Source organism: Gambusia affinis, linkage group LG07 (assembly GCF_019740435.1).
Source record: "Gambusia affinis linkage group LG07, SWU_Gaff_1.0, whole genome shotgun sequence".
NCBI classification, from domain to species: Eukaryota; Metazoa; Chordata; class Actinopteri; order Cyprinodontiformes; family Poeciliidae; genus Gambusia; species Gambusia affinis.
Genome location: NC_057874.1, coordinates 20,581,664 through 20,605,974, shown reverse-complemented (window position 1 = coordinate 20,605,974; position 24,311 = coordinate 20,581,664). Strand labels below are relative to the sequence as shown.

At 36.6% G+C, this 24,311-nt stretch overlaps 1 protein-coding gene across 1 annotated transcript in view; it reads left to right on the top strand.

Annotated features, from left to right (window-relative positions):
- Positions 1–23,073, top strand: part of poc1a (POC1 centriolar protein A) — a 28,522-nt gene extending 5,449 nt beyond the window's left edge. Inside the window, exons 5-11 of the mRNA XM_044122228.1 lie at positions 100–207; positions 360–475; positions 2,088–2,221; positions 6,027–6,095; positions 6,239–6,391; positions 16,128–16,400; positions 21,930–23,073. Of these exons, the coding sequence (XP_043978163.1) occupies positions 100–207; positions 360–475; positions 2,088–2,221; positions 6,027–6,095; positions 6,239–6,391; positions 16,128–16,400; positions 21,930–22,064 (988 nt within the window). The 3' untranslated portion in view covers positions 22,065–23,073. The remainder of the gene's footprint in view (positions 1–99; positions 208–359; positions 476–2,087; positions 2,222–6,026; positions 6,096–6,238; positions 6,392–16,127; positions 16,401–21,929) is intronic.
- Positions 23,074–24,311: the final 1,238 nt, after the last annotated feature.

Below are 24,311 nucleotides of genomic sequence, written 5' to 3'. Positions count from 1 at the left end.
TTTTCCATACAAAAAGTGTAATGAGTTATTTTTATCTATTTTTTAATCATCCAACTAGTTATCGAGGGACATTTCATAAGTGATTTTTTTTTCTTTCAGGTTTTCTCCAGATGATGGTTTGATTGTATCATGTAGTGACGATAAAACCATAAAACTGTGGGACAAGAAAAATAAAGAATGCATTCATACTTTTACTGAGCATGCTGGGTAAGGGCTTTGAATTAGAATGATGAATGTGTGAAGCTTTGAGAAAACATGTTGATGAACATATTTCTTACTTCTAAGAAGAAACTAAAAGTAGTAACTAAAACATTGTTTTGAACTGATGCTTTAATGTCTGCTTTCCTCTGTCTTTGAAGTTATGCAAGCTATGTAGACTTTCATCCCAGTGGGACATGCATTGCTGCAGCAAGTACTGATGCCTCTGTTAAGATTTGGGACATCAGAACCCACAAAATGCTTCAGCATTATCCAGGTAAAAACAGCCTCAGAACCCATCTTTTGTTTCAATGAAATAACAGTTTGCATTCAGCTGTGACATGTTTCTAACTTTATGAACAGTTTTAAAACATCCTAATATTTATGGAATCATTTTTGTGTTTTTTTTTCTCGCACTTAGTTTTTCATAGCTATTACGTTTGAATAAGTGTTTACATTTTTGTCCATGAAATACGATTTGTGTTTATGACATAAACTGAATTAACATAACAAATAGTTAAGATTAGCTCTGTACAGTAAACACTCCTGCATTCGTGGGGATTAGGAACCACAACCACCCTTGACTACTTGAGACCTCGTATAAAGTGCTTAGTGACTTTCTTTTTGATTTATTGAGTTACTTCTTTAGTTATTGAATTGTAAGTCTTGTTTTCTGTCCTTAAATGAACCTCTTCTTAAGGATACAGCCTCTCTCTCTTTCATTCTCACTTTGCAGCCATTTAATCTCAGCTTTCAGCTTCGTTTTTTTCCAGCTAGAAGTTTCTAAGTCTTAGCAACGTTCATCCAGCAGGGGGACCCAAAGCTTTTAAATGTTTTCTTCTTGCTTTTTGGGAGATGAAGACATTTAAAAAACAAGAGGTGATTTCAATTCAGAAGGATAACTGATTGTTTTCTGATGCAATAGTGTGTTTAAAATTGAGATATCAAGGTTTTCTGTCTAAACTGTAGCTGAAGCAGTGTGATGCGCCGCAGTCATGCACTTCCAAATGACTGATCTGCTGATGTGTGTTTGAGCGAAGTAAAGAAAAACTGTTGCTGTAAAATACCTGATTTTATCTTTAAAGATTGTATCGCTAGTTTAAGTCCACAGATGCACTGCTGCAATATGTAACTAGCACTAAGGACAAACCATACATGGTAATCTTTTGTATCTTTTTATAAAATACGTTTTAATTGGGTAAAGAAAAAAAAATTTATACTTTTCTGATTAGCTGATTTTTTTTAAATGTCTTTAAATGTAAATTATTCTCATTGAGATAGAGGTTTTGAGTGTTGTAATGACCCCCCATATTAATTCATCTCAGTATTTTGTACTTTCAGAAGTCTTGTTGCACTTCACTTATTTAGTCATTTTTGACATCTGTGTTCAGATTTGAACTGCAAATAACTATCCACTTCCTTCCCTTCAGTCATCCAGAACCTCAAAATAATGATGCATAGTTACTGAAAACTGTTCTGCTGGATTATTTGAGAAAATACAATAGATTTTCCTCTTAAAAAATTGTCAGTAAGACTAGTTTGTACACAGCATGAACTTTGTTCTTAAAGGTTTACCCTTCATTCTTGATTTCACACTAAGAAATGACTTTTGGGAGGAAATAAAAGTAGGAATATGCAAACTTCTTTAAACAGTGGAAATTATGGTTAACTTATGTTTTCTTTAAGTTTGAGAAAGTCCTTAAATTTGCACAATGATTTAACTACACATACTGAAGCCTGATAATATTTTAGAGACCATTGGGCTTTTTTATTATAGAAATTCCATAATTTAAAAAGATGAGCACATGCTTTAGGATGTATTTAACACTAAAGAAAATTAGTAAATGTGCATTTCCTGCTGTAAGTTCTGTGTGTTTTGTCTTTTCCAGTCCACGGTGGTGCTGTAAACAGTTTGTCTTTCCATCCTGGTGGTAATTTCCTAATCACTGCATCCAGCGACTCAACAATGAAAATACTGGACCTGGTGGAGGGAAAGCTATTGTATACACTACATGGACATCAGGTACACATGCACACACACACAGAAGCACACACACTCTCCACTGCTATCCTGTAGGCTTAGTTGTTTAGTATACCTTCAGGACAAGTTGAGTTTCTCTTTTTTTTTTTTGTCCTCTAGAGTTTTTGAAAAGAAACGCAGGGAGGGTTATGCTAGTCCGAACCGTTACGTGTGTTTGACATCTCCAATACGCATGTTTATCTCTACTTAGGTCTGTATGCATTTGAGTGTGTGCGTATGATGCCTTTTTTGTATTTGTTGTATTTTAGTACTTGCCTGGCAAGCAGGCAGCCCACTCAGGATGAGTCATCTCATGGTTTTTGGAAGGAAACAGAACTGTTTCTGCCCCCGTTTCTCCAGATCATGTCTTTCCTTCTCCTTCTCTGGTTTTGTTGTGTTGAGTTTTCAACTGGGACAACCCTCTTTCTCTCTTTTCCACCTTCGTAATGACCCTAGTTTTCCTTTTGGACCTTCTGCATCTTTCTGTCCCACATCTGATGCACTCACATTGGCTGCCTGGAGTAGCTGGCTGGGCGGCACGCTGACTGTGTCTGTTTGTTTGAACAGCTGATGGACTGACTTGCTGGCTGGTTGTGGAAATCGGTGGCTTGCCAGTACCACATGTGGTCCATCTGTTTATCTATCCCCTTGCACACTTTGCCAGTCTTTCATTCTACCTTTTTTTCTTGGCCCTTTTCACCTGTATTTCTCTGCAGTCACTTGCCAAGGTTCATCTTTTGTTGGGATGAAGAAGCTTTTTTTTGTTCTCTCTTCCCACCTCCAGATTTGTCATCTCCTGTACCTTGTCTCAGTTTCCGTTGTTCTATTTAACTCTGTGGTGACACCACCAATCTGTTGGTGCCGGGACCACTCAGAGCGCTAATTGTCTCTCCTGCTGCAGATCGAGAGATGGGAGAGAACCCCATCTGTTCTGCGTGGGTGTCTAGGTTGGTGTGTTTGTGTCTGGTTGCATGTGTTTGGCTGCATACATGTTGGCCTATGCTTCATATGAAACCATGCAAGCGATTTGCCGTTGGACCTGATCAACGTGTTGCTTACCCAGGCGCAGGGGGATTCTACCTGGCTGGAGATGAAGTGAGCTATTGAAGGTCTATTTTGTGTGTCTGCTTTAATATAAACCTAAATAACATTTTATAATAATTGTTTTATTTGCTTGTGAATTCATTGCCAATTATTTTTTGAAACATTTTAGTATGACATTCATTTACTTCTTTTGTGATGTAGTTCTGGGTAGGGATTTCAAGTGCCATTATGCTTTGAAAAAAAACAACTACAAGGCCCATAATGCAACGCTGCAAAACGCACTGAAAGATATCAGATATTCTCCTAATTTCCAAGCCCTAATTCTGGCCTTAAAACTTCTTATGATTGTTTCTATATGGAATAAGAATCAAAGTATTCTTGTAAGTTTAATATTGCTGTAGAAAAGGTTTCATTTTAACAAGGGTTGGCTTCAAAATAGGGATTTTATCAGTAGGTAGAAGCCTGCCATCAATAACCATGTTAAAGCTTAGTTTAAAAGGAGTTGAATTTACTTAATCTGGGAGAAGAAGGTCAGATCTAATTTCATAAAGTTATATTTAACTCACGGCTTTAAATATGAGGTTGTGTGCTTTTAAGCAGGACTAAAGAAAATTTTTTATGATGTAGTTGGTTATGCTGAGGTGAAAGTTATTATTATTTTAATATATCCAATACATTGCAACAATCTGATGTAGTTCTGCTAAGGCAACATAATGTATGTATGTATGATTCAGATTTCTAGGGTTTCATCTATTTCTTGGGAACTGGGAGCTTGAATCAGTAAAAACATACAGTTATTCTTTAAAATTGGCATTTCTAAGAGAAAATTCATAACTTTTACGTACTTAAATGAAACGTGAAATACTAGTCCCACTGTAAAGACACGGGTTCTTGGAGGCAGTGTGTGGAATTAATTACAATATGCAACACGCTGTGCTGACGGTTGTGTTACTCAGCATTTGTATCAGGTTTTCAGTTTACGATTAACCTATAGCCTATAGAACTCTGTAACTACCGCAAGCTTTTGAAAAATGACTATATAATATATATTTTTTTTTTATTCAATAAAAATGGAAATGTTTATATGATTTTTAGAGTAATAGAAACTATAAGGTTTTGGTTTTATTGTTTGTGTTTATTCCAGTTGCTTTGGAACATGAAGAGTATGTAATTGTTATGTGCATCATTCCTTTTTAGACGGGACCATATGGGTTCTGTCTGGTTGCTGTAATACTTGCTCTTGTATCACAAGACAAAATGGGCCATTTAGGTTCATTGTTGTGTGTGTGTGTGTCCATGGCAAGTGCCAGCCTGGCAGCACGCATTAGTCAGAGCAGAGACAGAACATGCTGTCTGTCAGACCGTCGCGTTGCCATAGCACTGCTCTCTGCTTCTCTCAGGTGCTTCTGGGAAACTATCCTCAGCCAGAACGACCTGTCTGGGTGCCAGCTGCAGGACATGGCTCCTCCTTTTTTTCCCCGCTAAATAGCCTCCATATTCTTTTCATTTTTCATGTCTTTTTTTCTTTTCTTTGAATACAAAACGGTTTATCAAGTGATGTGGGATGTTTTTTAGTTTTAGGACTGCTTTTTCAGTTTCTTGTAGCAAGCCTAAGTCCTGATATTTGAATGCAATTATTTATTTATACAATTTTTTTATTTGCTTGGACCATTTGTGACCCAATGTTTGCAGGAGTTTTATTAAGAGCTTAGCTGTAAGCCTTCATACTGACCCGTCCTCTAAACACCCACATTCACACATATGTACTCCCACTCTGAAGATTATGTTCTCATCTCTTTCCTTTTTTTGTTTGTTTTTGTTTTGCATGAAATAAAGTCAATTTGTGTTTGAAACAGTTCTTGGGTTTAAATTGGATTCAAGCTGCTCTTTTAATAGAATAGTGAATGAACTGGATGTAATGCGTCAATAAATAAAAAACATGTTGGATCTGTTGTGTTTTCTGTAATAAAGTAGATAGTTTATTGGTATGTTTATTACAGTTTAAACCAGAAGGTTACATACACCAAATAAAAGGCTTTTTATTCCTCACTGGCTGAAGTTAAATCAGTCCAAACTTCTCATGTTTTAGGTCAGTTAGAATTACCAAAATTATTTATATTTGCTAAATGCAACAATAATGAGATATATTTATTTATTAATATCTTAAAATAAGAATAAATTAGGTTTATTAGCTTAATAATTGAAAATGGTTTTATTTTAATAAAGAAAAATAGCTATCCAAACCAAACTGGCCCCATGTGGAAAAACTAATTGGCCCCTGAATGTTTATAGATGCTTTTGCCAGGCTATAATTATTTATTCAGTCCAGCCTTCATCTTGTAAAAGTGCTATAAAAATAGTGACTCAATTAATGACTGCCTTACTGAAGTTTTTATGTTGAGTATTTTTTTATGTTAATGTTAATATTGTACATTTTGTTCCTTGTTTTATTGCCTGGCAATACCGAAATTCCTCAATTATATATGTCAATGCCCAGACCTGCTCATTGTAGGTGGAGGTGTTGCATTGCTGTAGCTGATTCAGATCCCATGTTTTGCTGGAATGATGTCATATTGCTTAGTGATTTTTATCAAATCAATAAAAACATCAATTGTTTGATGTTCAGTTAGACAACCTTTATGTATTTTGTTAGAAACAAGAAAGGTGCTGATGTTAAAAGATCATGATTTTATTGTCTCATTTGTATTTTATTACCATGTTAACTGACTTTTCTGTTTTGTCTTGTGGGTTTTCTCTAATCCAGGGTGCAGTCACATGTGTGGCCTTCTCTAGAGCAGGGGATTACTTTTCATCTGGAGGTTCTGATGAACAGGTGAAGGTTTATTTGTCTGATTTTTAAGACTAGATTTCATACTGTTTGGCTAATAGAAAAAGGCATCAGAAACTATGCTTAACTAAATTCTAAAACTTTATTCTGGTTTATAAATCAATAAACAATAATTTACGTTTTTACAGGTTTTGGTGTGGAAGAGCAACTTTGATGAATGTATTGAAAGCAGTAATGGTGTCAAATCGCAATGTAAAAGTGCAGCGAGTTCAGAGTCTCGGCCAGTCAGTTCAATAGCTCATCTTCATTTTAACTCGCAACCACCTGTCCTCAACAACCAGGTAAGACAAAGAACAGCTTCTCTTCTCGTTTACAGTGTTGGTAGGAGAAAGGACATGTAAAGGTATATTCAGCCGTTAAAACGTCCAGCTTGGAATAAAACCCCAGCCTCTGCTGTAGAGTATGAGTTAGCTCCTTTATGTTTGTTCTTATCACTTGGCTGCTGGTTTTTGCCATCTGAACCCAATTTTATGCTTGTGTTATATTTAAAGCCACATCATCAGTAGCCTCAGCACCCAATGGTGTGGGGAATAAAGTAGTTTATTGCTTTTCAGCGGAGCATATATTAAATCAAGGACAGATCCACTGCTCATTGCTCATCCACTCATTATTTGTGGTGCCTTTAATTAGTCCACTTTGGTGAATGCTATTATAGGTTTAAAAAGCTAATAGTTACATTTAAAATTAAAATTTATCATAACTTAATTAGCTTTTATCCTTAACACAATGAACACATCAGAAACACTAATTTCACATTTCAGTTTTTATTTCTGAACATTTTAAGCAGGTGTGTAGTTGAGCATTTAACATTTAGGTTACTTTTCAAATGTTAGCACAACTTAATGTCTGTAACTTTATGATGGTCTGTTTGAGGTTAACCACATCTCTCTCTCCTAATCTTGATTTTTTTCTTTAATTCCAAGGTTAGGTTTTTACTATATTCATGTGTTTTTTATTATTGTCCATAAATGAGCAGAGATAAACTGCAAGTTCGACCATTTTGTAAGAGTCCTGGACAGCCAGCAACTGCGGGGGGCGCTAATACACTAGCTTGAGCACAAAAAACCAACAAAATTAAGGATAATTACAGCACTTGATTAAAATCTGAATCTGACCAACATGAACATAAAGGTCAGCATGAAGATTGAAATGGAGTTGGACTAAATTGAACGTGTTTGTCCTGTAAGGTAAACCGGTGCAATATAAACAAACTTGAGTTTAACTTAGTCAAATTGAATACTGCTTTGCATTTATGCCTTAGTTTCATAGAAACCTGCAGGTTCACTGCAAATGTTACTTTATCCCTAAAAAGAAGAATTGAACACAGACTCCAGTTTGTCTGAAAACCTCCCTGAAAAGACAGGATAATTTCCCTCATGCTGTTCATGAAGGAAAAATTGCTTTTGAGGCCATGTCATGTGTATCATAGCTTATGACACCTAAATACCCACTTGGACGCCATGTGATGTCTTCTTTCTTGTTCCTTGCCGCCTCTGCCTGTTGGCTGAAGAGTTTTGAAGGGGTGTGGGGCTCTTTAGTAACAGAAAGGCTGCATTATGCTGCTTCTGCCCAGATCTGGTGAAAAAGTGTCATGAAGCAGGCATTTGAAGATGATTTGTAATCAGAATTATGTGTACACTGACCGAAAATGGGCTTTGACAGTCTGAGTGTGAAGCTTTTAATGTCTTCTAAACCCTTTTTCTATCTAATATTTTTCGTGGAACCCTTGAGATACTTCTTGTTCTTCTCTATGGCTCTTTTTTTCGCTCACTGAGCTGTGAAAGCAAGGCTGTAAATGGATTTTAATAGTTCCTCAGGTTGGCAGTTAATATTACTGATGAGTCTGAAAGATAAGAAAATGGCCAGCTGGATCATGTGGATAAGGTGGAGTCACACAATATGTGAAGCATGTTCTTGAGGATTCACGTTCTTGTGCAAAAGAGCTGACCTTTTTTATCTGTGAAATGTTGTTTTCTAAATCCATCTGAAGCATCAGCACTAATGGAAAGGCAAGACTTGCTTCTGCTTTATAACAATAGGACTGATGTTGCTATTTGTTTTGAATTTTTCTTTGTCAGGAGACAAAAAGTAGAAGAAAAACAAATTTAAAACAGCTTCAGTTGTTCTATTGACAGTTTCAGATTTTAAATCTAAAACTGTGAGCTCTTCCCCAAAGGTAGAGGCCGTAATTTGTGGTGATAAAACAGGAGGTTAATGATTTATTGTTCCAACATATCAGCACTTGCTTCTAGAAATCTTTTGAAGGAACTAAGGCAACAGTAGGGACATTTTGTGGATCTGTTTGCAAAGTACATCTACTTTACTGCTGTTAACACAAAACACTTTTGCAGTTACATTTTTTTGTGCAAGTGTGTGATTGTAATGCTTCAGTAACTTTGTATCTTGTTCTGCAACTGCATTATCTTAATCGAGAATGCGTGCATGTCTCTGAGCGCTTGTATTTCACTGTGGTTCTTCTTGTTAGGTCTCACATTGTTTTCATTTGGTTTTGACTGAAATAAGAACCAGATTTTTTGTGGAGTTCTTTGTTTATGTGCTGATATGGAGGCATAAACCATTTACTCCTGCAGTTTGTGGCGTTTCATTTGTAATTGGAAGTTGGAAAGTCAGAGAACAACTGCCAACCGGCCAATTTATTATGGCTCCTGCACATATAAAATGTCCATTGTTGCAGAAATGCACTGCTTATGTATGCTTTTGATTTTTCTGTTGCGTTAAACCAATAGCACAGAATAGAATGGAATGTTTTTTTTTCATTTAAATTTCCATAACAATGAGATTGAAGTGCATCTTTTGACGTGTAAATAGAATAAACTAGAAAAGAAATATCCTTTATTGTCCCAAAATAAAGGATATGGAGAAACTTCTACGCAAAGCAGCAACGTGACAGGCATTTACAGCAAATAGACTCACACAAAGATATAAAAACAGAATAAGGAATAAAAATACTGTACACTAAAGGAAACATTTCCTTTAGACCTTAAACCTAAGAATCATTCAATACAAACAAAAGCTTCTAGTAAATGAGAATGTAAAAGTAGAGAAGAATGCACGCATTTGGACACACTTTCTGCACAATCCCCACTAAAATCAGATTTTTAATACTTATTAATAGAAATAACCACTTTTGTGTTAAAATCTATAATTAAACCTGTTTTTTTTATCTTATGTTTTCTACCTGAACATGTTCTATCACACAGTTCTGTTCAGCCTTTAGTTGTGAACTGGTTCCCTTAGTGTTTTAAGGGAAAAAAAGAGAGAAATATTTTGTTTATATTCTACATACTTGCTTGCACAATTACCAAATGCTACAGATTTTACACCTTCCAACTATGGGCTCCACTCAGCTGTGATGAAACTTCTAGATTTAAATTTCAACTTAAGTGGAAAATTGAGTGCAACATAAGATTCCTATTTATTAACCTGCTTTATGCTTTAATAAAACAGTCTTGTATCAGGACATTGTTTGCGTATCTGTAACCCTAAGTGCAACAGTAAAGTGCAACTACACTTGTCTTTCCTCAGAGGGATTTTTGAAACTTTTTCAGGAATCAAAAAAAAAAAAAGTTCAGTTGATCTTAGGTGCTCATAAACATCTGCGATTACAGAAATATTGATAACTGAAGCTCTAAAGAATGTTTGATGCCAATAAGGTCAGTGATTATACTAGAAGAGATGTTAATAAGGCAAAGGATCATGAAGACAGACTGTATTCTTTAAACTTAAATAGTTTAGAAAAGTGACATTTATTAAATTTTTCTTCATGGATTCAGTGACACCCCTTGGCTGAGTAGTTGTAGTAACAGAGTGAGCTCAGCCTAGAGGCCAAAAGCTGCCTACATTTGTCTTTTATGTATAATTTATTCATTCAGAATTTATCGTTAATGATGCTCCTTTTTCTCGAATATTGCCAGTCATTTCTTGGCTTAGAGGAAGAACAGAAAAGACTTCTATGACTGATGTGTCAACAAGTTTAAACATGAAGAAGAAATCTAGTATAACAAAGTCATGTTTTATAACTTTTTCTAATAAAACATTGTACAGACTGAAGATGTGTACAAGGGGCCTTTATTTTAACAATGGTGTGTGATCATCAGCTTGTAGGAGTATTTCAAACTTAAATTTTATGAAAAAGCTTTATTTCTTTAAATGTTTTAAATGTAAAAATGTAGAATGCAGAAGATTTATTTTAAGTCTTTCAATGAACTTGTAAGCCTCCTCCATTCACTTTTTCAGAAATTATAAATATTGCCAAAATAATTTTTAATACAGAACTGTGATCTTTTAGCAGTGTAAATATACTGTTTCTTCCTGAACAGTATGACTCTTGGACGTTTCCATGGTCTTCATAAAAACATCACTTTGTTTACCAGCATGCTTCTGAGCGTTGTACAAGGATGAACCAGACATGTTGAGGTCCACAGTTCTCTTGATGTCTTGGCTACTTTCTTTAGATTTTTCCATGACGTCACACAAGAGAGCATTAGGTGTAACGTACATCCACAGGTGTCCCTCCAATTAACATTAGTGTTGTGAAATAACCAGTCAGAAACATACAAACTGATTACTTCATCGTCTAGGCTTTCCAAAAATTGTTTAAAGGAATAGTATTTTTGGTGTACGGAAGCTTACTGAATTTCAAGAAAGTAAATAAAACAAATAAATCGAACTCCTCTAACTATTTTTTGGTAATTTGGAAAATTTAAGTTGATTAGTAGTTCTAATTGACCTAAAACAAGAAAATTTAGTCTGAGTTATTGTTAAGCAGTGAGGATGATGTCTTTAAATAATTGTGTACAGTAATTTGTCAAATTTTGTGAGATACTGAAGATTACACAAGACCAATAAAAAAAATCTTTAAATCAGAAATGTGGATATAGTGAAAAATATGTTTATACCTGCTTAAAGGTTATTTCCAAATAGTATTTGTATCTGACAAATGAGCCTCATTGGAACCCATAATCTATTGAACATAACGTCTTATACGACTTATTCATTTATTTTACTTTTTTGTTTGGTTGATACTCTAACTTAATAAAATACTTGTGCATTCAATAACTCATAGATGTTTTTATTCTGCAACTCCAGTGTTATCAGTATAATAAAAATGAAATCCCAGATTTTCCAGGAGTTGACAAATGACACAATAGACTTTTTAGTTCCCAAAAGAAGCTAACTTCATCTTCTGTTCTCTCTAAATGAAATTAAAAGGGTTTTATGTGCTCATACATCACTTTGATTGATGTAACATTGCAGGTACATGTGTAATTTATGGTCACTTTACCAGAAACACAAAAGTCCATTTGTTGAAAACAACAAACCAGATTCAAAACAAAGTCTGTTCAGCTACAGACTGAGAAAGCATTTGGCTGATTCTGGTCATCTTTCTCTCCTCGCTACAGCTGCAGCAAATCTTAATTTGTCTCAGCTTTTTTTCATGAGAACATGCATGCATTGATGTGTGCGAGTGCCAGCCATTGCTGACAGGCAGATCAGCTCCTTCTGATCACATTGGCTCCAGCCCTCCCTTCCTTTTTTCCCCTCCATCTCCAGCTCCACATCTGGGTCTTCCTCTCGCTCACGTGTGCTGACATACGAGCAGTGCTCTCTGAGCAGGCTTCTCTCCACGGCTCAACACACACACACACACATAAGAACCACCACAGCGTTCAGCTTTAGGACCTGGAATAGATAGAGTGGAAATTCGTCCACTTAACCCTTATTTTGTGTAGGGTTATTTTATTTTTTTCCCCTCAAAAGCATTGTGCAGCAGTATAATAGTACAGATATACTGATCAGTTCGGTGCAGTTTTTTTGTGCTGTGTAGCTTCAAGGTGCAGACACAGAAAAGGCAGGTGGTATGATTTTGACAGCAGGAGTCGAATGCATTTGACAGCAGGAGGTAAAGAGAGAGGCAGGATTTGTGATGAGGGACTGTTGAAGACAGGATAACAGTGGAGGTAAAATAATGGTCTGGTGAAGGGAAGGAGCAACAGTGTTGTTCTGGCAGAGGGGGAGTAGAGGTAAGCAGGGGGAGCATGTGAGCAGGTAGGTTTGTGCAACACTTTTTGTGTTGCATGAATAAGTCATGCAACATCATGAGAAACCAGAGCTGGCAATGGTTTATACATGTTAAAGGATGAACAGTCAAAGAGAAATTATAACAAAGAAGGAAGGAAATAACAGCAGGAAGAGTTTAAAGGAACAGGGAGAGAGAGATGTGAGATACTCCATCCCTTATTGAATCTTTTACCATCGTTAGTTCCTGAACCACAAGCAGCTTCATTAAATAAAGAAAGAGCCTCGCTGACAGTCTTTCATAAAATGTTTGCTCAGCTGTAATTAACTGAGTTGAGCAGCTGGTGAAAATGTTTGTCTTCATTCAGGGGTGATATTATGAAGTGCATTTATACTTGCGCACACGCCTACCAGCTTTTCCTGTTTGATCAAAAGAAAAATCTTGTCTAATAGGAGAAGATGGAAACTGACACTTTCCATAGTCATTAAACCAAAAAAAAAAAAAATACTTTATTTGGAACTCAAGTAGAATATAATAATATTCCCCTGGACTTTTAGCATGGATGTACAGTTGAACCCAATTTTTTTACTCCTACAGCATATTAGATTTATTATCAAAATATCTGAAAACATGTTCAGGTGTTTGCAATAGACAGATTGGAAAAGAACAACACTCCCAATGTACACTCCTTTCTGAGTGTACATGTTGAGCTAGGGTGTGTGGCCGGCAGCAGCTTATTTGAATTCAAAGTGACAAGAGGCCTTAAAACAGCTCATTCTGAAATGAGCTCAATATAGGCAGAGCTGACCAGACAAAGATCTCATTATCTAAGAACAAAAATGTAATGAATATGTTTTGCATAGTCTGTACACCTGTCCTAACCTTTTCAAGAAAGCATAAAAGCTCACATTTAAGGAAAAGGATTTTCAGAAATGAATGGTTGCCACTGAAGAGTCAGGTGGTTAAAAACCCTTGATGGACCGCAAAACCTACAGGAAGCTTTGGTGGCAGCTAACACTGAAGTTACAGTTTTCACAGTGAAGCACATACTGCATGCTGAAGGGCTCTGTGCTTGACCTAAAAGAACATTAAAAGTCCACTTCAATTTGTGCACAACTATATAAATAAAGCCAAGAGGTGTATTTATATCGTTTTGAGGGATTCTGTGCTGTGGAGCTATTAATTAACTCTGGAACTTTGTGAGCCTTTGGATCATTGGCAGGTCTTGAGGAGCCAGATTGGAGTGTACTCTGAAAAGAACGCCCTGCCTACAGTGAAGTGTGGTGGTGCCTCAGTGATGCTCTGGGGCTGCTTTGCTCTGTTAGTCACTGGAGACATGTTGAGGGCAAGATGCATTCAATTTACTGTCAGGAGAATGCGATGCTGTCTTTGAGGAAGCTGAATCTCGGGAGCTATTGACAACAAGCATATCTCGATTTCAGAAGACAACCCGACACTAGAGTTGTCACCATAAACGCGAATAAAAGTGTTGGGTAGTATTTGAAAAAAAAAAAAGGTAGTTATGGCACCAAACCCAAGAATATTAAATCCAGAAGCTGGTGTCTAACGCGGAGTAATGCAGGATGTTATTCTGTATCTTTCAATTCAAGAATTTGAAAAAATTTTAATGGTTTCTCTTGAAAAATGATCACATTAAGTAAAATTGTGGTGTTGGTAAGATATTACCTATTTTGATGAATAGCATTTTTTTACTTCCTAATAAACTTATAGGAAGTATATGTTTATAGGAAGTATATACATTTACTCAGTACTAGTTAGTACTAATACTAACTACTAACTAGTATTAGATCTCCAACTGAAAACTAATATTACTGCTGAATTAAATTTATCGAGAACATCCAGAAAGTGTGGTTCAGATTTAAATGATAACATAAATTGATTCATCCTCAAAACTTATCTGGAAAAATGATCACTAACAGCATTATCATTTAAAGAGGCAAAAGAAAGTGTTAAATGTAAATCTAAAAATATTTACAAGTGTAAAGGTTTATAATGTAGTGTTTACATGAAATGCTTTGAAAGTCACAGTTTGGGTCGAAAACTAATCTGCCATCAGTGTGAAGACACTGAGATTGTTATCTACTGCATGTTAGATATTAAGTGCTCAAGGTGTCGTGGAGTCCCACTTCAAATCTGTGATATATCTTTTTGATATAGGTTAGACTTGTGTGTTTGATTGTTAATGAAAGTGGAGGATGCAAAAAGAAGCACTGTAATATTTTATAAAAAAAATGTTTAAATTGACTTTAGGCGGTATTATAGTCCTGTTGAGACAGAAAGTGATGGTGGAAGCAGCTGCTGTTGCAGACAGCGAAGGTTTCGTTTTTACGCTTGGAACGAACAGTTAAGTAATCTACTCTGTGTGAACATGTCTGTGATGACTGGTTTTCTATGGGGTAGCGACAGCTGACTGTGTCAGGGTTTAATTTAGGTCTAAGGAAATGTTCTTTGTTGGTTTTTCCACTTCAAGTGATTCATTAGAAGAGTATTTACTGTTTGTGCATACATGCACAGACAAACAAACAGGCAAACTGTTGTAACATAGTTTCCCTAGAACTTACATTAGTTGGTTTGATTTAACATATCAAACTGGCTGAGTTTAGCTTGAATATGTTCAAATAAAATTAAATCACCCGTCGCTGGAAACAATTTTCTTACAATATATTTTATTATTTGAACTAATCCTTCATAGGAAAGTAAAATGTCTTGTTTTTTTTCCCTTAACGAAGCATTTTTAAGGATTTCATATTAGACTTAAAATTACTATTTATCTTACTGAAATGTGTTTTACAAAATGAAAGTCCAATTAAAAATAATTATTACTCACTTGATGTTTCTTCTCCATTGCATCATTGATTTTGAAACTTTTATAGCCTCTTTTTTCTTTGTTTATGTGATGAATTCTGTGTAACAGTTTATTAAATTTGTTTTATTAGCTATGAAGATATTGCTTCACATGGTAGCAGATTAACAAAAGATTCTTGTTAAGTTCTGCTGATTGTGTGTCTTTTTCAGATAGTATTAATGACACGACATTGAATTTTTATTGATTTGGAGAATTTTAAGGAGTCAGCTCCTGTGAAACAGATAACATGCTATTTCAAGAAAAATGCCTCCCCACTTTTCCTCTGGCAATGAGTATTTTTTCCTGCTAGTGATGAACCGAAAGGCGCCTGGCGGTTCTGTTCATCTGGATTCATTTAGAAGAAGCACAGTTTGACGTCGTGTTTCACTGAGCGAGAATAGGTTTCTTGCTGCGTGGGGATGAGTAACACAATTGTTGTCTCCCTTGCTGATATGTATGAGTGATACCCCAGCAGACAGACACCTACAGAAACAGAGACATATGAAGGAACATATAGATATAGTTTTAGTCGCGTAAACTTTAATCACAACATAGGAAATAAAAATTATTCACAACATAGGAGGACTGACTCTGTGTGTGTGTGTGTGTGTGTGTATATGCTGAAGCAAGAGTCAACAACTTCTGACTTTGGCCTCTATTTGAAATTTTCCATAATTTTATTCATATTTTTTTATACATTTTCTTTTACATCTTAAGTGTTAAAACATTAATACTCAATTAAGAGCACAGCACAATGAAGTCAGGCAAAATTTCTACATGAACAAAGGGGTTGGGACAATTCTGACTGGGTTTTTTCACCACTCTTTCTGGTTCATTTAAACTGGTTGGCAAATTTGTCATTATATACTTTTGTCATTATAACGTTTCATGGTAAAATCACATGTGATTGTAAGGGTTACCTGGCTTTACTAGCACAAATAGATATTTTATTTGTTGTGGATTCACTGACTGATGAGTGAAATTTTTGCTGTCAGAGTCAATTCCTGTCCCCAGCTGACTGTGTGGTAAATTCCCTGTTTATAGTTTTCCTGTCATGATCAAATCCAGTTAGATTTACTGTCCAACTTCTGTCCTGTTGCTTTCTTTCCAGACATTCGAAAGAGTAGAGCACCTTAACAGACCAAACACTCAAACTACGGCTCGCACTCTTAGTTTCGGCCATAGTGACGGCCACAGTCGAGGGACTCACTCCCATGCCCACAGAGACGCCGCCACCAGTTCACCCTCCACCCAGCAGACTCAGGGTTCACAACGACCTGCAGACCAGGATAAAGGCCTGTCTGATACTTCGGATGGAAGGGTTCCCTCCAGTTTAGCCAACACCCTGGAGCACATCATAGGTCAACTGGACGTTCTCACTCAGGTAAGCAGAAGATGTGCTGATCTGTACTGACAAACATGTGGTTGTGCCTCACACCAGCTGTAGCTGCCTTTTGGAAAACTAAGCAAGGAAAAAGAGAAAACAGAAATATACATTTCTACTTTTACTTTTTGCTCCACCCCAAGCTGGCGTTGTTAAGGTTTCTGTAATCGTCCCTTTATAATAGTCCCATAATTGCTAACTCACCTCACTTCACACAGAAATCTTTTTGTTTTTTTTCTGCACTGACTCACTGTGCCAGTGTGTCTAGTTAGCCTCCACTCTCAGTGTGAGCGTCTGGTGAAGGCAAGGCACAGTGTGAAGCCTGAGCCTGCAGCACTAAAAATAGATTATCGAACAAAACAGAAAAGGACAGCAACCACTTTAAGCCCTAAAAGCTCTGCTTCTTATCAATTTGTGTTCTTTTAAGCACCACACAGGTTTTTGTTACACCCATAAGTGGTTTTTAGTGATGTGCGATCACTAAAAACGACAAATAAGAGATGGAGGACATTTTAGACTCTTGCTTCAAACATCGAAGGACACGGCAGATTTTGACTTTTTGTCAACAGAATTTTAAAAAGTAATAGTTGAAGCTGGTTAATCAGATTAATGGTAATAAAGCTCTGCTCTTGCTTTGGCCTCACACCTCTTTGCATGTCCTGATTTTGATTAGATTTTTTCCTGCAGGTTTTTATTATTTTGCACTTCATGGTTCAATAATAACAGCTACCTACTGGCAAGGGACAGGCCTCCCACCAAAGTTAATCCTTAAATATCTTTTATTTAATGCACTCACCAGTGACTTTTCTTTTTCTAGACAGTGAATCCTCTGTATGTGGAGATTTTCCATCATAGGTCTTGGATTTAATTTAGTTCTGCCCTAAATGCGTGTGGTTGTTGATATTTTTCAAAGGAAGCCAATTTATGATGAATTTATCCACTTGGGTCTTTTTTCACAAACTTCTGAAAATACCTTATTTTTGGTTTTTAAAGGTATATTATGTATTTTCCAGTCACATAGTGGCATTTCCAAAAACGCTGTATCAAACATAGCTTAAAAGTGATTTGACTATGTAATTTGATGCCTTAAAATCCCTTCTGTCTCTTTAAGAAGCTCCTTCTCTTTCCAACGCTTTGCTTTCACCACTTCATCACAACAATGTTTCTCATTACGCCGCTGAGAACCAGTCTTAGAAACATTGAATTGGGCTGCCCGTGACTGTCTATTGCTTGAAAAATCAGTTACCTTAATGAGAAATATTGTAATGTTTTGATGTCACAAAACCTTGTACAATAGTTACACCCCTACTGTATACTTAGTAAAAGGTAAGTTAATTAATCTGTGTGTAAAGGCATCAGACCCTCACGTCAGAGCTGAGAAACACCACAATAATTTAACAAATATATTTAAGTTGTTTAAAGAAAAGTCAGTATAAGTTTTTAACAATACCATAATTCCGATTTAAATAATGCACACAGGTCAAAGATTCAACTCTTAACTATTAAAATGGACTTAAGCAGGATTAACAAACCGGTAATGAAGGAGGAAGTGCTCTGAAGTGGTAAACCATCTCAATAACAAAGTCTTAAATTTTACTCGCTGAAACTTTCAGATACTTCCATATCCTTGTCTTGACTTTGTAAACCTTTCTCTGACTCGGCAAATACAAATATAGTTTTCAACAAACTGGCATTTTTCTATTATAATGGGTTTTTTTCTAATTACCAAGCAGTTGCTGAAGTCCTAGTCTAATTTAGTTATGTTCAAGCAATGTTTTGAATTGAAACCTTGATAATTAGGTTTCAGTGGAGTTTGCAAAGAGAAATTAACGATAAAGTTTTTTTTGCTGCTTCATAAACATCACAAACTTCTTTGAGTTGATTGGCTGTGGTCTCTCAGACGGTGACAGATATCTGAGCAAAGTGCATAGAGGAGATCACATGAGAGCAACACACTTGGATCTGCAGCAGCCAATTCACAAATTAGTTTGGAAAACCCAGACTCTTTAGATCAGCAAAACTGCCCACTGACCTCAAAGTTTTGTTATTTTTAACAACTTCTCTAAACTATGTCCACCTAGCAGACTTGTTGACAAACTCATTTGGGGAATCTATGTTGCTGTGTTGTTGATATTAAGCGGCCATCAGGAGTTGAAATTTAGTCTGGTCATCTTAAAAATATAAATAAATAAAAGATTAGAACCCAAATTTGTTACCAAGTAATTACATCCTTGGTAAACCTGCATAACATTGTTTTTTCTTTTTTTATCAGTGAAGTCTTGATGGTCCTAATAGACTTATTTATTTGGATATAGACATGCATGTTTTGCTAATAAATGAACATTTCATAAAAAGGTGAGACACATGATCACTTCTTTTTCTTCAACACCGAGTTCCAGGCCAAAACTACTTAGTTCATTAAGAGCCTTCCTTTTTTCTTTGGTTGACCAGAAACAAAGTTTTTATATTTGTTTCTCGGTTTTGTTCTCTTTAGTTTTTTTGGTTTCTTTATCTCTTTGTTTTGACATGTAATGTTCTCATCTTGCCACACATAGATGAAAGGGTTGCTCTCCCCTCATGTATCACCATTACCAGATTTCTTTACTCTGACTTTCAGACTATTGTAACTTTCGTCATCCCAAAGTTATGCGACTTTCTACCAGAGGGCAGCAATGCTGAGGGCAACAGCTCATTCTATTTTTAGGAGCATAAAGATTTGGTTTCCACTCCAGATGAAAACCATAGGGCTGTATATTGTTGCTGGTGCCTCGGGGACACATGCAGATGCAGAGTCGCAGACACAGACACCAATCCCTGGCTGTGTTGGGGAATGGAGAGCTGCTGCAGGTCGAGCAGATGAACAAGCTGGTATTGATTCTGAAAATGGAGACAGGCAGAGTGACAGAAAGTTTTTTAAAAAAAAGGGTGAAATAACAGGAGATGTTATCTTTTTGAACAAACTGAATGAAAATTTATCTCGCCCACTCAAAGTTGAATCCATCGCTCTGTTGTGGTAATGTTGCATTGTTTGATCATATTTTGGTTTCAACAACATTTTCTGAGATCTTTATTACATGTTAATTCCATCTAGGGCTGCACATTGTATCAGCTTCTTATCACTGCTGTGATTTGCAATATTGCAATTACAAAGGAATGTAAAGATGCAATATTTGAAATATTGATTTCTATGTAAGCCTATGCCATAGACAATCAGTATCTGAACAATGTATTTGTTATTTAATGCAACTTAGTTGTACATTTCAGTAATGTTTCTGTTTTGAAACTTACTTTTGCAGCTAAATATAGAGATTACTGGAAGGTACACAAGACTAACTTGTTTGTAGATTTTTACCCAGACAATCTATAACGTATTTATAAAAACCAATGGATTTCTTGCACCAGAATGATGGAGCACTTTTAAATACTATTTCCAGCTATAATTATAAACACAAATCATTAGCTAATGTTGCTGTTTTCTCTTTTAAAGAGATTAAAATATTTCCTCTCTTGACCTACTCCTGTTTATGTAACTTATAAAAACAGATTGGAGGCTATAGAAAAGGACATTTCATGGTGATGAACTCTTCTTCTGCACTGTTATTTTTGACAGAAAGTTAGAATACAGAGGCCAGATCCCACTTTCACTGAAAGACATGTCTCGAGTTACATAATGACATGATAATGCCCTCTGGTTGTGGAAACAAAACCAATTCCTCACTAACTTTATGAAACCAGTTGAGAACCAGCTCTAACATCTGCTACTGGAATTGGTTTAGTGGAAAACCCCTATGTTGTTGTTTTTTTTTTTCCTGAAACCTACCTATAAATGAGTGTAATTATTATAGAAACCTGGAACGCCATCTCTAAAGAACAGAGAAGGAAAATTAGGCAAATTTAATAGCATGGGATTTAATCCAAAGCCATTAACATCGTGAAAAGGCGAGGATTACTACACTACGTCGTGGCTAAATATTTAGTCATGATACAAGATTTTTGTTGTTGTGTTTCTCCCCACTCGGCTGCTTGGTAATTGCATAGGAAGTGACTCATCTTTGCCGCTTTCCAGAAATGAGGAATGTCTAAATTACTCTTGCTGGCGCAGGAAATAACATATTGAAGATTTTCAGGTCAAGACATGCTGACATACTTGGATGTTTCTGTTGCCCCAAACCTGAACATCTTCATTTGTCTGGTTAAATTTACCACTGTGTTCACCAAAAGGCAACATTAGGTCAGAAAATAAGTTACTGTAGGTCAAAAATGGAAAAAGGATGATTGACACTTGTTTCTTAGAGAGAGTTAAGCTAACTGTATTCCCTTTTTACTACATTTTTATTAAATCGATACTCTAGCCAGTTTGTGTGGTGCACCAGTTCATTTGGCTGTTACCAGAAATAGCTCAGCCAAACAAATGACAGCAACTCAGGTTGATGGTGAAGACAGCTTACTGAAATACACTGGACCAAAATGTCTTGTTGAGTTTAGAGAACAATAGAGTGACTCGTTTGAGATATCAGGACAACAGATCTCAAATGACCTCTTCTTACAACTCAAGTATGCCGAATCCTCTCATAATGCACAACATTCAAACTGTAGTGTCTGAATTTTGCATAAACTAAAACAAAAGCATCCATCCATGGTCAGACTGAATTGACATGACGCCAAGTTAAGATCTCAGACAACTGGAGATTTGTCTGCATATCATAAAATCATGATCTGATTATATTAATTTGTACTGAGGAGCATTCCTCCCCTACGACCCAATCAGCTCCTCCAGACTAGCGACAGCAGCAAGTAGCAAACACCTGATAGAACGATGCCTTTGCTTAGATTATCATATGAACTATTACTCTTAAAGAGACGCAGGGCCAATTTCAAGGCATCAAATTGTGACGTCAAATTTTTTTAATGTCTTGTTTGATATGTACAGCATTTTTATATCAACTGAAGGTAAGATAGCTATTTAATTGAGCTACAAAATGGCGTTACGTGCCTGGAAAATACATAATACTGCCACTTTAAGGCTTTTAAAAACTGAAAAATATAAGTAAATGTTGAAAGGACTTAAAACTAGGACTTTGTTTCACTAGATGCTGTCTTCTCTGGAAATAGGACCTGGTGGTTCCTTTAATAAACATGTTCAGATAGCCCTGTGCTGAAACGCAGAAGCACAAACACACAACAAATGCTGTCAGTGTTGGATGATGCTGAGAAGGAAAAGTATGTTTTACTGTGATCTCACTACCCACACATGTCGGCCCTGGATCGGAAAACAACTTTCTTGTGTCGTCTGTGCGCAAAGCAAGACGAGCTGCATACCGACAACAGAGACTCTTGCATTGCCATCTAAAGCAGCAGATTTAAAAATAAATAAATAAAAAAACAGAAAGCTGATCTAGCAGGCAGAATCTCTGTTTCGAACACGTGTCTGCATTATCATTATAAAGTCATTACCCTCACTCTGATTCTGTGCGACCCCTCTCTAACACCCATCTGTACCCTCTCTGGTCCCCGCCTTTCTCCACCCAGACGGTTTCGATCCTCGAGCAGCGGCTGACACTGACGGAGGACAAGCTCAAGGAGTGTTTGGAGAACCAGATGGAGATTGGACTGCATCTCCAAAATCGAGACGAAGGAAGAAGGTGGCCAAATCAACACTGTTGATGATTACGAAAAAAAAAAAAAAAAGACTTAAGCTAATGCTGCAAAGGCAGCACACAAAAAAACGCCGGCATACAATTGCAGTCAAACAAGCTGCATAACCAAACAAATGCTTTCTGAGCTTTCCTGCTGATGCACAGGTTATTTCACACACAGATATCAGAGGTGAAAGAGTTGAATATTAGAGAAGTTCCCCCACAGCAGTGCTGAGTGTGCAGACTGTTTTCTGCTGACAAAGGCCTTGTCCCCATCTATACGTGCATATAATGCGTGTGTGTGGAGAACGACTGCCTGTAGTCAACCTTTATGATTCTCTTTAGCGTTTGCATTTCAAATTACCTAGCAAAGACTGAGATTAAATGCTCAAACTTCAGTCGCAACATGCATGCATAGAAAGAAATAAGCCATTATCGCAACTTAGTAAATAATTAAACGTAGCAACAATTAAAGAGACAATGCAGTGCCTTTCATTTTTCTGATAATGGTTTAGATTTTTCTTACCGTCGTAAAGAAAAAAACAAACCCACAATTACAAGATATTGGAGGCCTTAATGTATTTTTGGGAAGCTCCTTTAAACTTTTGTTTACATTTTAATTTTCTTAGTTTTGGGCTTAAGCATTACCGATGGGGCCGGAAAAATCCTGGAGAAATTAAAGAATTTGTTTATTTTCTGTTAAGAATTGTTGACGGTAAGAACATTTTCAATTCCTTTATAGTTCGACTTTTCTTCAGAAAATCTAATCTAATTTTGTTTTATTTTCTGTCTTTCTGTGCCTCAACCATTTATTCTCTGAAGTAATTGTTTTTGTTTCCTCTCAAAATAAATGTTTTACATTCTCAACCTAAATTAGGAGGTTCTGGGTCTTGTTTCGTAACAGTGAGGGCTGTTTGTGTGCTGAGTCAAAGAAAATGTGTCTTCTGAACCAGATTAATGAAGTCGGGTTACGTTTTACTGCTGCGGTCCTCTGAGCCGCAACAGTTACTGGACGGAGGTTGACTTTCCTGCTTTAATTGTCCCTAGAAGAGATGTTAAGATCATGAGCTGTGAACTGTGTCATCAGGTGATTCTAGCGAGTAATTTCCAACCCTTGCTTTGCCAGAATCTGTCAAATTATATTTTGCAAAGCACAAAAAGACACTAAAGGTGTTTTTGAATCCAAAAATCCTTATGTTTTAGACCCAGAGCAGTAATTTTATTATTAGAAGCCTCAAATGAGCCAAAGCTACAGTTTTGGTCATGAAGTAAAAGTGTTCTCTGAGTTAAGCTTGAACAATCCATCTTATTTTCATTTATTATTTTTTCAAGAGGTAATAATGTGCAGTTGGTTGGTGAGTCTGGATGACTAGAAGAGAGGCGGGCGGGGAATCAGATGTGAGAGAACGACATGAAGAAAACATTAACAACTGTTCCTTTAAGACCTGACGCTGCCTCTGCACTGATGGAAAAAGAAGAAAATAAAACCGGAATTCTGGAGCTGTGCTGCTGGGCCCACTCTCTTCCTTCCTGTCTGGGGCCCGCGGACTCACACACACATACACACACAAAATGCTCTCCAGCCAGAGAAAACAGCTCCCTTTGCTATGGGCCTCAACCAGACAGCCTGCCAGGAGCTCAAGCTGAAGGGGGCTGAAAGAGAAAGCTCAATAAACGTGTGCGTGGGTGTGTGTGTGTGTGTTTGAGTTCTCTCATATGGATCCCTCTATGAGGACCAGGATTCAGTTTAGATCATGAGAGTGAGGTGTTTATGGGTGAAGTGAGAAATGTTTTTCAAAGGTCGAGTTATTTCAGATCTTGGGACAAACTTTTCTGATTTCTCCTCCTGAGATTTTAGTTTATATTAGTTTTATTTGCTGACACAGAAACTCACGCAAATTATTGGGGCCTTCAGTAGAACTAAGTATTGATTCTTGTTCATTTTAAGCTGTAATGTCATAGTTTTTTCCATAATTAAAGCCAGATTGTCGCTCATTAACATCAACTCTGTGTCTTATTCATCTTCCAACACGCTTCCTTCTAAGATTTTAAACCATATCTGTCTAGTGCTATGAAGAAATTTGGATAATATTTAGTTTTTTAGTATTTAAGTCTCTACAAGATGCATTGTTTGATGTAGCTTTCTCACAAGTACCAATGTACCAACAAGTACCAATGTAGCGGCTTGGTTGTGTCTGTGGGTGAGAGAGAAAAAAATTGTGGGGAAGGCTGCTGCTTTATGTAGCCCATGTGTGGCCACATGCGTGTGTGTGTG